General features: G+C 42.1%; 1 protein-coding gene across 7 annotated transcripts in view; it reads left to right on the top strand.

The window, feature by feature from the left end:
* Nucleotides 1-13,645, top strand: part of KIF13A (kinesin family member 13A) — a 374,589-nt gene that overhangs the window by 256,155 nt on the left and 104,789 nt on the right. For 4 of the 7 annotated variants that reach the window (XM_029590723.1, XM_029590721.1, XM_029590724.1 and 1 more), the window contains exons 15-17: nucleotides 93-179; nucleotides 297-463; nucleotides 10,768-10,899. In XM_029590723.1, coding sequence (XP_029446583.1) covers nucleotides 93-179; nucleotides 297-463; nucleotides 10,768-10,899 — 386 coding nt within the window. The remainder of the gene's footprint in view (nucleotides 1-92; nucleotides 180-296; nucleotides 464-10,767; nucleotides 10,900-13,645) is intronic. The other 3 variants (XM_029590726.1, XM_029590727.1, XM_029590725.1) reach the window with 1 other exon arrangement.

The following is a 13,645-nucleotide window of genomic DNA, read 5'->3' as shown; positions in this document are numbered from 1 at the left end:
CATCCCCTTTGTATTAGTGTAAAAAAAAAAGAATGGTAATTGAGAATTGTGTGTGTGATTTTCTAAGAGCTATTTCCTGTTCTCTTTTCCAGGACTTGTGTAAATGGCACGTTGGTATGTTCCGCCACTCAGCTGTGGCATGGAGATAGAATCCTCTGGGGAAACAACCACTATTTTAGGTAATGTTTTGAGTTCAGTCTGTAGACTGGTGAAGGTTAATGAAACCTGGGTTACCTTTTTGTATAAAAATAGTACAAAAGTATATTTTGCTGTTGTTATTGCCCTTTAATCAATAGACTCAATCTTCCCAAGCGGAAGCGACGCGATTGGCTGAAAGAATTTGAGAAGGAAGCAAGCTTGTCTGAGCACGACCTGGATGCAGCTAGTGAAGCTTCCTCAGAACCAGACTATAATTATGAGTTTGCACAGATGGAAGTTATCATGAAAACCCTGAACAGCAATGGTAGGTGAAGGTTCAGCTGAGAGAATAAAAAAGCTGCTTTATGCTCATTTCGTACTGATGGTTCCCCCTAGCCCCCCCCCCCCCCCCCCCCCCGGGTGGGAAGGTGCCGCAGGTGTGTGTGTGTGGCGGGCTTTAGTGAGATCTGCATGTAGTGTAGTGGTGGGGTCAGCACACAGTGCCTCATGGCTGGTGATCCCTGATCAGGTGTGAAGTCACATTGTTAATCTGGTGAAGAGGTTTGCACAGCCCTTGCTGGTTGGAGAGTGATCTCTGCTGACCAGGATCTGTGGTGTCCGCCTGCAACATCCATATAACTCTGTGGTTCAGGTGATGATCCTGAAATTTCATTTCATTACTTTACTTTTCTTGCCCGTCCTCCTGCATAGCACTCAGAACGAATTTCAGAATCCATAAAATCACATAGCTCAAGCAAGCATATAAGAGAACAATCGCACATCTGAATATAACACCACAGCCTATACCTACCCCCCCCTCCATAAAAATATTCCCTAGACTCTCCTTCCCCCAGTAGAAAATTTCCACACTACTTGCAGCAACATTGAGATATAAGTAGGTAGTAATAGTCATATATTATGTTTGTGAAGTACTTTAAACCAGTGTCTCCCAAATTTCTTTTCCATCTTTTGGCATCTTGACTAAATTTCCCAAACCCCTTTCATTTTACCCAGGCTCATCAGAGAGCAGTGGTGACGGGATGGGCAGCGTGCTCCCTCTCCAGGGTTTGTCAGCAAACCTGGAATCTTTGAGCTGTTCCCCCATGCTGAGATTGGTTGGGTGCAGGATTCACTTATTTTCTGGCGCCCATGATAATGCCAGAATAAGTCACATGAGCACTCGTGCTCCTCCGCCTGCAGTTAGGTGGCACCAGTGGTGATCAGGACTACCCTCAGCCAGGCATGCTGGCACTGCCCTAGAGGTCTCGCCCTGCTTGCTTCATCTCACCTTACAGTTGCCATCTGCATACAAGTAAGAAGCACCCGCGCCTGTTAAGTCATTTCTGTCACTATCATGTGTGCCAGAAAATGCTGGATTACTCCTTCCTCACTTGAGTTGTGTTTTCCCTCCCCTGTTTCTTCCTTTCTTTTTTCCTCTCTTTCATCGCTCTTCATTGTTCTTCCCTTTCTCACCCCTTGTTTTCCTTGCCCCCCGCCCGCGCGCTCTCTCAACTTTTTTTTTTTTTTTTTTTTTAATCTTCTTTAGTTGCGATTGTGGTTTCTAAAGCACGCGGCCTCTTCCTCTCATATTCTGATCCATAGTAACAATGCCGCTGCTCCTGCTCTGATCCGTGGGTGCGTACCTGCCGCTTCACCAGCTGAGGCTCCCAGTCCCTGCACAGAGAGAGGCAGGAATAAAATCTGATATTATATTAGGCAGCATACAACAGGGTTCTTTTGTGCCTCTGCCGCAGAAAAGGACCAAACGGTTTGACATCAACTACTCAAAGTCCCATCCTCGGCCTGATACTTTCATTGGACTTCATAGGAGCTCCGCTAGATACGGCTTAGGCAAAAGCCCTCCTGCTGAGGTCCAGGGCAGTCACCTTGGTGTCCATAGTGGCGGTGATTCAACAGAGCCAGCAGGTTTCAGCTCGGCACATGGCTGTTGGGCCACATGGTCACAACCGTCCATTTTATTCCCTTGGCATGCTTACACATGGGCAGAGCCCAATGGACCCTGAGATTGCAGTGGTTCCAGGCCACGCAGAACCTCCAGGCTCGCATCCGAGTCACTCCACTTCTCCGGGACTCTTTGTCCTGGTGGTGGACTTTCTCAAATTTGAAACGGGGAATATCTTTCCAAAAAAACCCTACCCAAATTGTCCTAACCACAGATGCATCCTCTTTTGGGTGGGGAGCTCATGTAGGAGGGGCTCTGCACCCAGGGCTTATGGTCCGCCCAGGAAGCACGGTGTCAAATCAGCTTCCTGGAGCTCCAGGCAATCAGGTACATGCTATGGGCTTTCAAAGATTGGCTGTCCAGCAAAATTATCCTGATACAAACAGACAAACAAGTTGCTATGTTGTATGTCAACAAGCAGGGAGGCACAGGTCCGTACCTCCTGTGCCAGGAAGCGGTCTAGATCTGATCCTGGGCCCTGTCCGAAGGGATGGGACTCAGGGCCATGCATCTGGCTGGAATGGAAAATGTGATAGCGGACAGACTGAATTGTGCCTTCAAACCCTACGAGTGGTCTCTGGATCGGGGGTAGCAAACCGGATCTTCCGCCTCTGGGGAAGCCCGGATGGGGACTTGTTTGTGACCCCTGCAACAGGAAGGTGACTCAGTTCTGCTCCCTATACAGGTCACAGAAAGCAGCAACTAGGACAATCTATCAATGCTGTGAGGGTAACAAAAAGAGGATAGATCCAAAAAGTTGCTTTATTGTAATGGAGACAAGTTACTCAATAATTGCCCGACTCTGGCCGAGTTTCACCCCCTTTTTTGGGGGGAGCTGCTTCAGTGGCTACAAAATGTAAGCATATTTTTGAGATAAGATATAAAAAACATATAAATAGTAGGCATATAAATAATATAAAAGATATGTAAATGCTAATATATATATAATTATAGTTAATAACCACAAAAATTAATTAAATAATAAAACAATAAAACAGATACAGACCTAAGCAACACATGTTAAATATAACTGATTATAAGAAAAAATTGATACAGACATAAGTGGCACATAATAAATAAAATGATATATATAAAAAATTGTATAAGCAACAGAAAAAGCAAAAAAAACATATTTAATAAAGACTATAGCACAATTATAAATTAAGAATTGAAAAATTGTAAAAATTGATTTAAAAAGTTAATTAAAAATATCTTTTTTATTTGAATGTGTATTTTATGATTTGCATGTTTTTTACCTGTATGCGTGATATACTTTGTGTCTATTGGTATTCTTATTCAGAATGGAAACCTATCGAGACAATATATCCAAAGTTAAAACAATGACAAATTTTTTTTATTTTATTAAAGGGGGATATTGCAAACTGGTCTGAACAATTATTGAATTTACTATATACTTTAGAAAATCATACGTGTCAAACAGTCGGAAATTGAATACCGTATTTTCCGGCGTATAAGACTACTTTTTAACCCCTGAAAATCTTCTCGAAAGTCGGGGGTCGTCTTATACGCCGGGTATCGTCTTATAGGGCAGCTCTTCTCACCTGTGTGTCGCGTGCTCCTGGTCTCTCCCGCTGCTCTTCCTTCCCTGCTGCCGTTGCCGCTGGGCTATCGGCACGTTCAAGCCCAGCGGGAACAGCAGCGGTGCCAAAAAACAAAAACACGTATGAATTTAGAACTGTTGATATTATGATGAATTCTTCAAGTCAATATTCAAACAATCATCATATTCTACCATCAGAATTTACCGAAGCCTGTGTAATTAACAGACGGTGAGACCTCATATGTACTACGGCAGGCTATTGAGCAAAAGCCCGTCAATGCCAGTAGTTTAATCGTATGGAGATAAATGCAGTATTGCACCGTCTAAGCATTTATAATCATTGATCTCACAGTCTATTGTATTGTACTGACACGTTGTGTCCGTTACTGATATTGTATAGGCAGTAAGTAGGGTAAACACTTATCGTAGCAGGTTATGCAGTGAGGGTTATGCAGTGAGGGTGTATCGCTGGCGAATTGGCCAATTCGCCAGCGATACACCCTCACTGCATAACCTGCTACGATAAGTGTTTACCCTACTTACTGCCTATACAATATCAGTTTTGTATTGTATTGTATTGTATTGTATTGTACTGACACGTTGTGTCCGTTACTGATATTGTATAGGCAGTAAGTAGGGTAAACACTTATCGTAGCAGGTTATGCAGTGAGGGTTATGCAGTGAGGGTGTATCGCTGGCGAATTGGCCAATTCGCCAGCGATACACCCTCACTGCATAACCTGCTACGATAAGTGTTTACCCTACTTACTGCCTATACAATATCAGTAACGGACACAACGTGTCAGTACAATACAATAGACTGTGAGATCAATGATTATAAATGCTTAGACGGTGCAATACTGCATTTATCTCCATACGATTAAACTACTGGCATTGACGGGCTTTTGCTCAATAGCCTGCCGTAGTACATATGAGGTCTCACCGTCTGAAAAAACAAAAACAAGCTGTGGCATCCGCGGCTGGCCTTTTCTTCTTCCCACGCCTGCATTCCCCCCCCCCCTCCCCCCCCGGACTCGGAACAGGAAGTGATACATGGTGCGCGGGAAGAAGAAAGGCCGTGCCGCGTGATAAAGTAGCAGCGGCCGCTGCAGCATTGGCCCTCGAGCAATTGAAGCAGCCGGTAATTGAGAAAGGAGACAGCAGCAGGAGCCTCCCGCGGCCGATGGGATTCTTCTTTCTTGGCCTGCGGGGGCTGGAGGAGGAGGAGGCTGCTGCAGCTATTTGTGCTTGGGGGGCGGGGGAGGGAAGAGGAAGTGAGTGAGAGAAAGAGAAGCAGCCAGCCAGCCTGTGTGTAAGTGAGAGAATGTATTTGATTGAGAGCATGTCTGTGATTGAGAGAAACTGGTCAGAGAGCTCATGTGTGTGTATATGTGAGAGACAATGAAAGTGACTGCTCAGAGAGATGACTGATGTGTATGTGAGTGTGAGAGAGAGAGAAAAAGCATGGAAGTGAGAAATCTGGGTATGTGAGAAAGCATGGGAGTAAGAAGCCTGATTATGTGAGAGAGAACATGGGGGTGGGAGGGCTGTGTGTGTGTGCGTGCATGAGAGAAATACTGGTTGATAAGGTGACGGTGTGTGTGAGAGAAAGAGACTGGTGTGTGTGAATGTGAGAGAAGATTCAGGGAATGAGAAGCCTGTGCAAGTGGAGAGAGAGACTGGTGTGTGTGTGTGAGACAGAGAAAGTGATTATGAGAGTGAGAAGCCTGTATATGTACGGTAAGCAGAACATGGGAGTGGGAAGCCTGTGTGTGTGTATGGCATGAGAGAAACTGTTCAGGAAGGTGTCTGGTGTGTGTGTCAAAGACTGTTTGGGAAATGATTGGTGTGTGAGAGACAGAAACTGGTCATGGGGGCATGACTGGTATGATGTGTGTGTGTGAGAGACATGGGCCCTAAGGAAGAGGACCATGAGTATAGAGCTTAGCCACTACTGCTGCTTCTGGTGTGTGCTACGGCCTGCATGGAAGAGGAGTAGGAGAGCTGCTGGAGGGGGTAAGGAAAGGTGGCTTTTTAAGTTTATTTTTCTTGATTGACTGCCATTTTAATTATTTAATATTATGTGATGTGTCTGCTTTTTTGAAATATTTTATTGTTGTTTGGAGAATGTTTAATAGTTTTTATGAGTTTTTAATTGTTGGATGTTATTCTGTTCATAGCTGTTTTGAAACATTTATTCTGCTTATTAATATAGTTTTACAATTATTTCTGTGTGGGGATCTATAGCTGCTTGCTAGTTCTGTCTTCCTAATAAGAGGTGTATTGGTTTTTAGGGCCTGATTTAATATTTGTAGTGTTGCCTTTTCATAGATAGGGTTGCTCCTGTTTGAGTGTAAAATTATTTTTTTTCTTAAAAATATGTATAAAAAAGGGGGGGTCGTCTTATACGCCCAGTCGTCTTATATGCCGGAAAATACGGTAGTTCTTGAGCAGTAAAGCATGTAACCTAAAAAGTAAACCACAAAATTTCACTGTGTATTGAGAACTGGAATTTTGCATCTTAGCGTGTCATTTAAAAAAAAAAAGTTATTAATAATCTCCACTCAAGGGGTTGTCCAACTTTACACTACAATGTACCCATTCAACCCCCCTCAAAATTGTCATTAAATCGTATCTCGACAGGATACAAGTTTTTTATTTACTTATTGATTATATTTTATTTAATTCACCAATATCTATTTTTATTTTTTTCTTCAAAAATAACTTTTAAAGATGAAGTGGAAGTCTCATTCAACGACCATTTCAATCAACTTCAAATCCTTTGAGTTAATGTTGGACTGTATTTTGTATATTTAATCATTGACATTCCACCACACCATCCTATTTTTTTATTCAAAACCAAAAATATATCCTACCCATTTATTTTTTTATTTATTTCATTGTTGAAAATGCAATGTCTTAAATATTTTAAAAGTTCTCCGTCTTTACTTAACTTGTCATTATGTCTTGTAACTCCGTTGATAATCCTCCCTACAAGGCCTTGTTTCGAAATATCCAGATTTCTTCTTCAGGGGAAGTTGTAACATGACCACCTTGTTTCAAGCATTCTTTTTCACTGCAACGGAATATTCTCTTACTCACACACCCACCTTTTATATACTCCTCCTAGTACTCCAGAAACAACCAATCAGGCTCCCTTCCTCAACCACTTCACAAAGATAACCAATCGAGTTCTTCGTTAAGTCCATTAGGAATTACTGAGTTTAATTTAAAAATCCATTCTTGTTCCCGATAGTTTATCGTCTCCTCCCCTAATTGATTGCATCACTTGCTCAATAACAGTCCACCTAAGATCCTCATACTTGGGCCATGTATCTATACAATGCTGAACTATAGGTGCAGATAAAGTTTCAATGTTTAATCGTGAACGGTGTTCCACCAACCTGGTTCGTATCTGCACACGCCGAGCCCTAGGGGAGCCCCGGTGGCTTTCCCTGTTCCCTCCGAGGCCGCTCCGAAATCGGAGCGGCCTCAGAGGGAACTTTCCTTCCATCCCGTCCCCCCCCACCTTCCCCTCCCTTCCCCCACCTAACCCCCCCCCCCCCGCCCAACCTTTGTTTTTAAAGTTGCGCCTGCCCGGCAGGCGTAGATTGCCCGCACCAGCCAAGTGGCCCTACGGAACCCTCTGGCCATGCCCACGCCCCGCCCCTTTTTTCAAGCCCCAGGACATACGTGTGTCCTGGGGCTTGCGCGTGTCGCCAGGCCTATGCAAAATAGGCTTGCGTGCGATTCATTCTGAACAAGAATACCAATAGACACAAAGGGGTAGATTTTAAAAAACTGCGCCCATGCTTACTTTTGTTCGCGCGACCGGCACAAATAAAAGTACACCAGATTTTAATAGATGCGTGCGTATCTTTTTAAATCTGGAGTCGGCGAGCGCAAGGCTGCACAAAATCGGTAGCCTGCGCGCGCCGAGCCGCACAGCCTGCCTTCATTCCCTCCACCCCCCCAGCCTTATCTAAATCCCTCCCTACCTTTGTTGGCAAAGTTACGCCTGCCCAAGGCAGGCGTAAATTGTGTATGCCGGGCTGGCCGCCGGTGCGCAATTCCCTGGCCCGGGAGCAGTTTTGGAGGCCTTGTCCATGGCCCCGAAACACCCCTGGGCCAAAACCATGCCAGCGGCCCCGCCCCCGGATGACATGCCCCCGACATGCCCTCCCAGGAAAGCCCTGGGACTTACGCGCATCCCAAGGCTCGGCGCGCGCAGGGGGAGCTTGGGGCAGGTTTTCGGGGGGTATGCGTGTATCTTACGAGCGTACTCCTTTGAAAATCTGCCCCAAAGTATATCACACATACAGGTAAAAAACATGCAAATCATAAAATACACATTCAAATAAAAAATATATTTTTTTATTTACTTTTTAAATCAATTTTTACAATTTATAATTGTGCCATAGTCTTTATTAAATACGTTGTTTTTGCTTTTTCTCTCTCCTGTATAAATTTTTATATATATACCATTTTATTTATTATGTGCTGCTTATGTCTGTATCAATTTTTTCTTATAATCAGTTATATTTAAAGTGTTGCTTAGGTCTGTATCTGTTTTATTATTTAATTAATTTTTGTGGTTTTTAAATATAATTATATATATTACCATTTTACATATGAGAGAAAGACTGGCCATAATGTCATCTCCCTAGATAGGTATTTGTATCCCTATGGCAGGCCCACCTAGTAACTCGAGGTGAGGGTTAGGTATCAGTGTAGGGGGTTAGGGGCCCCTTTGACATTCAATGTTAGATGTACGAACAGAACAGTGGTCTCTTGTGAACATTTGACGACCCTCGGAGTGAGGAAACTCACTCCAAGATGAGATTTGGGCAATGTTCTCTCAACCTAGCTTGATGGACTATCTACCTGGGTAACATCAAACTAGGCTTTTTGCGGGGCCTGCTTTAACTGAAGCCTCCTGTATGGCCTCCCGCTGCGTTTTGAGATCTTAGTGTGGTTTTAGCTCAGCTAAATACCACTTTTTGAGCCTCTGCCCTCCTGTGACCTGAAGTACCTGACCTGGAAGGTCATATTTTTGGTGGTGGTCACTTCAGTGCACAGGATCAGCAAGCTCCAGGCCTTAATGACTTATCCACCTTATACTAAGTTTTATCATGGTCTTGTGGTCTTGTGCACGCAACCTAAGTTCCTGCCTAAGATAGTGACGGATTTCCATCTTAACCAGTCAATTGTCCTGCCAACATTCTTTCCCAGGCCCCATTCGCACCAAGGCGAACAAGCCCTGCACAGTTTGGATTGCAAGAGAGCCTTAGCCTTCTATCTGGAGAGGACAGAAATCCATAGACAGTCCACCCACCTTTTCATTTCCTTTGATAAGAATAGATAAGGAGTTGCTGTTGCAAAATGGACACTTTCCAATTGGCTAGCAGACTGCATCTCCTTCTGTTATGCCCAGCCCGGACTGCATCTTGGGGGTCATGTCAAGGCTCATTCTCTGAGCCATGTAAATGTCGGTGGCCTACTTGTGAGCAGTTCCTGTTGAGGAGATCTGCAAGGCTGTGACGTGGAGCTCTCGCCACACATTCACATCTCACTACTGTCTGGATAGGGATGGCCAACATGACAGTAGGTTCAGCCAATCTGTCCTTCGGAATCTCTTTGAGGTATAGAATCTCTCTCTCCCTGCCTAAGGCCCATTGTTTTGGTTCAGGCTGTCTCCCCCTCTGTTACCAACAGCACTGTGGTTATTGTACCCGTTGGTACCTGGTTGGTTCTTGTTGATCCCCTTTTGTGTTGGGGAGCAGCCTGTAGCTAGGGATTTTCCCATATGTGAGGATGTGAGCGGTGGCCGTATGGGGGTATATTTTATATTATGCCATAGAACACTCTACAGACAATTTAATAAAGCAAAACTTAGTTTACTGAATTTAAGTTAAATATCTAGATAATAAATCAGCAAAGATAAGTAATATCAAAATTGAATACAGTATCACAGTAAGCTGTACATAAATCAATACAGGTAAATAGAAAACAGACAGAAATAAAGATAGAATATTAATCAAAAGATAACAAAGAACACAAACAAACACTTCCCTTATATGTCCTCCTTGTATATAAGCCAGTGTTCATAGAAACCTGGAAGACGTGGGCCCAGGGACTCTGAAAAGGAAGGAGTCACTCTCTGTTCCTTTTAGCTCATTTAACTAAAATAAGCAAATGCAATGCCTTATATATCCCTCTGCAAGTTAGGTGTTTCAATTTGCACTTTATCCAGGAAGACATTTCAGTGCTAGTCTTTTGATCTCCCATTTGATAGAAGACACCAAATGTCTTAACTCATTTTCAGCTCAATGGTATTGATAATAGTCTTTAGCATTTGATCTTCCCAGGTGTTAAAAGACACCAAATGTCTTAATCTTTGGTCTCTCCAGAGACACCAGATATTCCCTGGGGCCATCCCAGCTCTCCTATTGCCAGGATGACCTGGGAACGATGTGATAGTAACATGCCTTTGTACAATCTTTGTACTTAAATTAATATGCAATATATTGATCCACACTCATCAATCATTAGAACCTGTTCTAATCCATAGCTCTCTATTCGCAGTACAAAGTCTTCCGGGGATCTAGCTAAGCTGCCTAAAAGTATCTTCTTACAGAGGACTACAATCCTGCTTGTCCTAGGAGAAAGCAGAGTTGCTTACCTGTAACAGGTGTTCTCCTAGGACAGTAGGATGTTAGTCCTCATGAAACCTGCCCACCACCCCACGGATTTGGGTTTCTCTGTTTTTGTAAATTTTTATCGTAATTCTATATTATGAGACTGAAGAGGGACCCTGTGGATATGTGGATTAGGGCATGCTGGGCATGCTTAGTATGCCAAGTCAAAGTTCCAGAAGCTTTGACATAAGTTTTCTGTGTCAGGCTCCATCCGATGATATCATCCATGTGTGAGGACTAATAATCTGCTGTCCTAAGAGAACATCTGTTACAGGTAAGCAACTCTGCTTTCTCTCTTTCTGTGCCTCGTAACTGTTTGTCTCTAAGTGCTTCTTGTCAAATTAAGAAATCCTGCGTATTTTGGTTTTACCTCAGTTGCGCTAACTTTGGCTCACCTGTGTTGGTAGGTGGAGCTTGTGGTGCACACCAGGTGAATATGTCCTCCTGGTCCTCCTCAACATGGGGAACCTTCATCAAGATTTTACCCCCAGCCTTGTGGCCTCAAGTCATCAAGTACTTGCACCAGAGCTGCAACAAAGGTTCCAAACGGAGTGGCTGTTGCATGAGGCTGCTTGTTTAGTGTTAGGCAGTGCTGAGTGATGCATGAGGAGCCGACCTGTAAAATATCTAACAAATGATGGGAGTAAACTGTGATGGTCAGTGGCAGTAAAAGCTCAGTGAGTCAAAAATCATTTCTGTGTATGTCACCAACAAGATCTGTTTAGAAACTGGAAAAAAAGAGATACATGACCGTGCGCATTGAATTCATCAGACTCGCTTGAAAGCACATTCTTAAAATATTCTGCAGCTCTAGACTTTGACTATTGAAAAACTTCCCAAAAGTTACTTTTTTGTTTGTTTACTTTGTGTGGGGAGGGGAGGGATTGTCTTTTTATTTTTTTTAATAGATTTACACCATTGCAGTTGCATTAGTAAACAAGCAAATCCAGAGTTATTTCTAAAAATTAAAAAGTCTAGATTTGGAAGATTTTAATATTTTTTTCTCTGTCCATTCTTTATTGGCCTTGCTGAAATTGTCTTGAAATGAACTCCAAAGTCAATTTGTTGTGCAGTTAGAAAACGTTTTCTAAGTATACTGGATGAGAAAAGTTATGAGATGCACTCAGAGTTTACCATGCAAAGTAGTCTAGCATGTTTTCAGCTTTGCTAAAGCAGAGGTTCATATTCATAGATAACTTTTTAACTAGGTGAGATTTTACTAGTCGGTGAATATAGCATTAGCAAATAGCTCTGTGCGCCTTCTCTCTAAGAAATTGAAGGCTGAACCTAGTAGCCAAAGCAGGGAGAAAATTAAAACCTGTACTTTTAGTCATTGTTCTGCTCCTGGCTGTTCTGTGACCAGAAAGAAAAACCATTCCCAAACAGATGTTCTGTAAGTGGAATGAATGTGTCCAGCTGCACGCATCATCAGTAAAATACAGCCAGATGTTTATTTCCATGTCAAACTGGGTCTAGTATGAAGATGACACCATTGTACCAGAAATTAAATATTCAGACTAAGAAAAAGGCTTAAAACTTTGTTTACCATTGTAGCCAGAACAATTTGAACTCTGGGGTGAATCCCCAGGTCTATAATTAAGATAGCCAGGATAGATGTTTGAGCAGAAGGTCTCTGTTTGAGTTGCAGCCAAACATTGTGGAGATCTTTGTCCAGGCAAACATCAGTGATGAGTTTTTGTTTTTTTAATTTTGATGGGTTTTTTTTTTTATAGAGTAGCAATGCAATATAAACATAGCAAGTTATCACCAACACTGATTTGACAAGACTCATACAAGTATAATAGATAATGGGGAAGAGCTTTTGGCATGAGTACAATGATCAGCTAAAGTGTAGGGAAAACCATTGTGGCTGTGTTTATATAGTCCAGCAGCTAATCTCAAGAGTAATGGAAATGAGCCAATGGATAGTCTTGCAAAATGCATACCTCTTCACACAGCTGAGTGATGTTAATTGTATGGAAGGGCCCTCAGTATTAAGAAGCCCAGGGGATGGGACATTGTGGCTTTCCTAATTGGTTGGCTTTCCTGTGCGCGCATGTGGTCCTGACTCCTGAATGGCCTTGCATTTCATTATTTCCCTGCCCTTCCTGAACTAGGTTGCTCGGCATTCTGCTGTTCTAGAGCTATCAGTGCATGCTACCCTAGAAGGGGTATAGTGAAAAATGAAACTTCGTAGATGTGAAATGTTCAAATGTGGTGCTTGTGAATGGGGTGGTTACCCTTGATATATACAGTGCTACTCGCAAGGAAGGTGAGGGCAAAGCAAGTATTCAGTGGAGACATAAGAATTGTTTTCTTTTCACATATATATATGAGCCTTCCCTATCACTTGTAGAACATCTGTCACACTTATAAATATAAAAATGTTTTTCTAATCATATTAAGATTTCTTGAGCTCATTTCCTTTTTTCCCTTCTTATTTTCTATGCAGTTATAGCAAATAAGTGTTTTTGGCCCAGTTTAAAAGAGGCAGTATAGTGATTAAAGTATGTGAAAGTGTTTTTAGCTTCTTGCCTTTAGCTTAAACTAATATTAGAGTTAAAATATACTCTTTATAATTCCTCAGTCCAGTTCCATATGGTGATAACAGAAGATCGTCTGCACATTTAATTTCTCCATTAACTAACGCTTAGAACCTTCTTTAACATGATAATTAGTAACTCTACCTCAATAGGGTAATTTCTTCAACGTTGCAAAAACCGTACCATATCTCACACCGTTAATTGGCATACTTGTTCTCTATGTTAAATTCTTAGCCCCCTTTTCTTTGTTCCAAGTTGGGTAATTACCTTGTTTTATTGTAACTGCAATCGTCTTATCAGCACCTGTTAATGTTTATTTGTATCATTTAAATATTATTTTGTGTTCCTGCACCTCTTGTTAATTGTAAACCGGCATGATGCGAATGCCGGTATAGAAAAACTTTAAATAAATAAATAAATAAAATAATGAGCTCTTGCATATTGTAATAAAGTTGATAATGTATTATATATGTTAGCTGGTAAAAAGAAGCAACATGGATCGGGGATTTATATGATGTCAAGATATGTAGGACCTTTAAGCTGCACAGTTGTTGGGGGGTTTTTTGTTTTTTTTTACATAATATACAATTATTTTATTTGGCAAGGTGGACAAATTTTTTTCTTTTAATCAAAAATTATTCTAAGTCACAAATTTGGGTGAATCAAGCCCAGAAAGTTCAGAATTTGAAAAGCGTTCCAGGTTGAAATCGTTTTTTCCCCCTAGGCTCGTTGTGATGTATTC

Source organism: Rhinatrema bivittatum, chromosome 2, assembly GCF_901001135.1.
Source record: "Rhinatrema bivittatum chromosome 2, aRhiBiv1.1, whole genome shotgun sequence".
In the NCBI taxonomy this organism is placed as follows: Eukaryota; Metazoa; Chordata; class Amphibia; order Gymnophiona; family Rhinatrematidae; genus Rhinatrema; species Rhinatrema bivittatum.
This window is presented reverse-complemented; position numbering and strand designations above follow the sequence as displayed.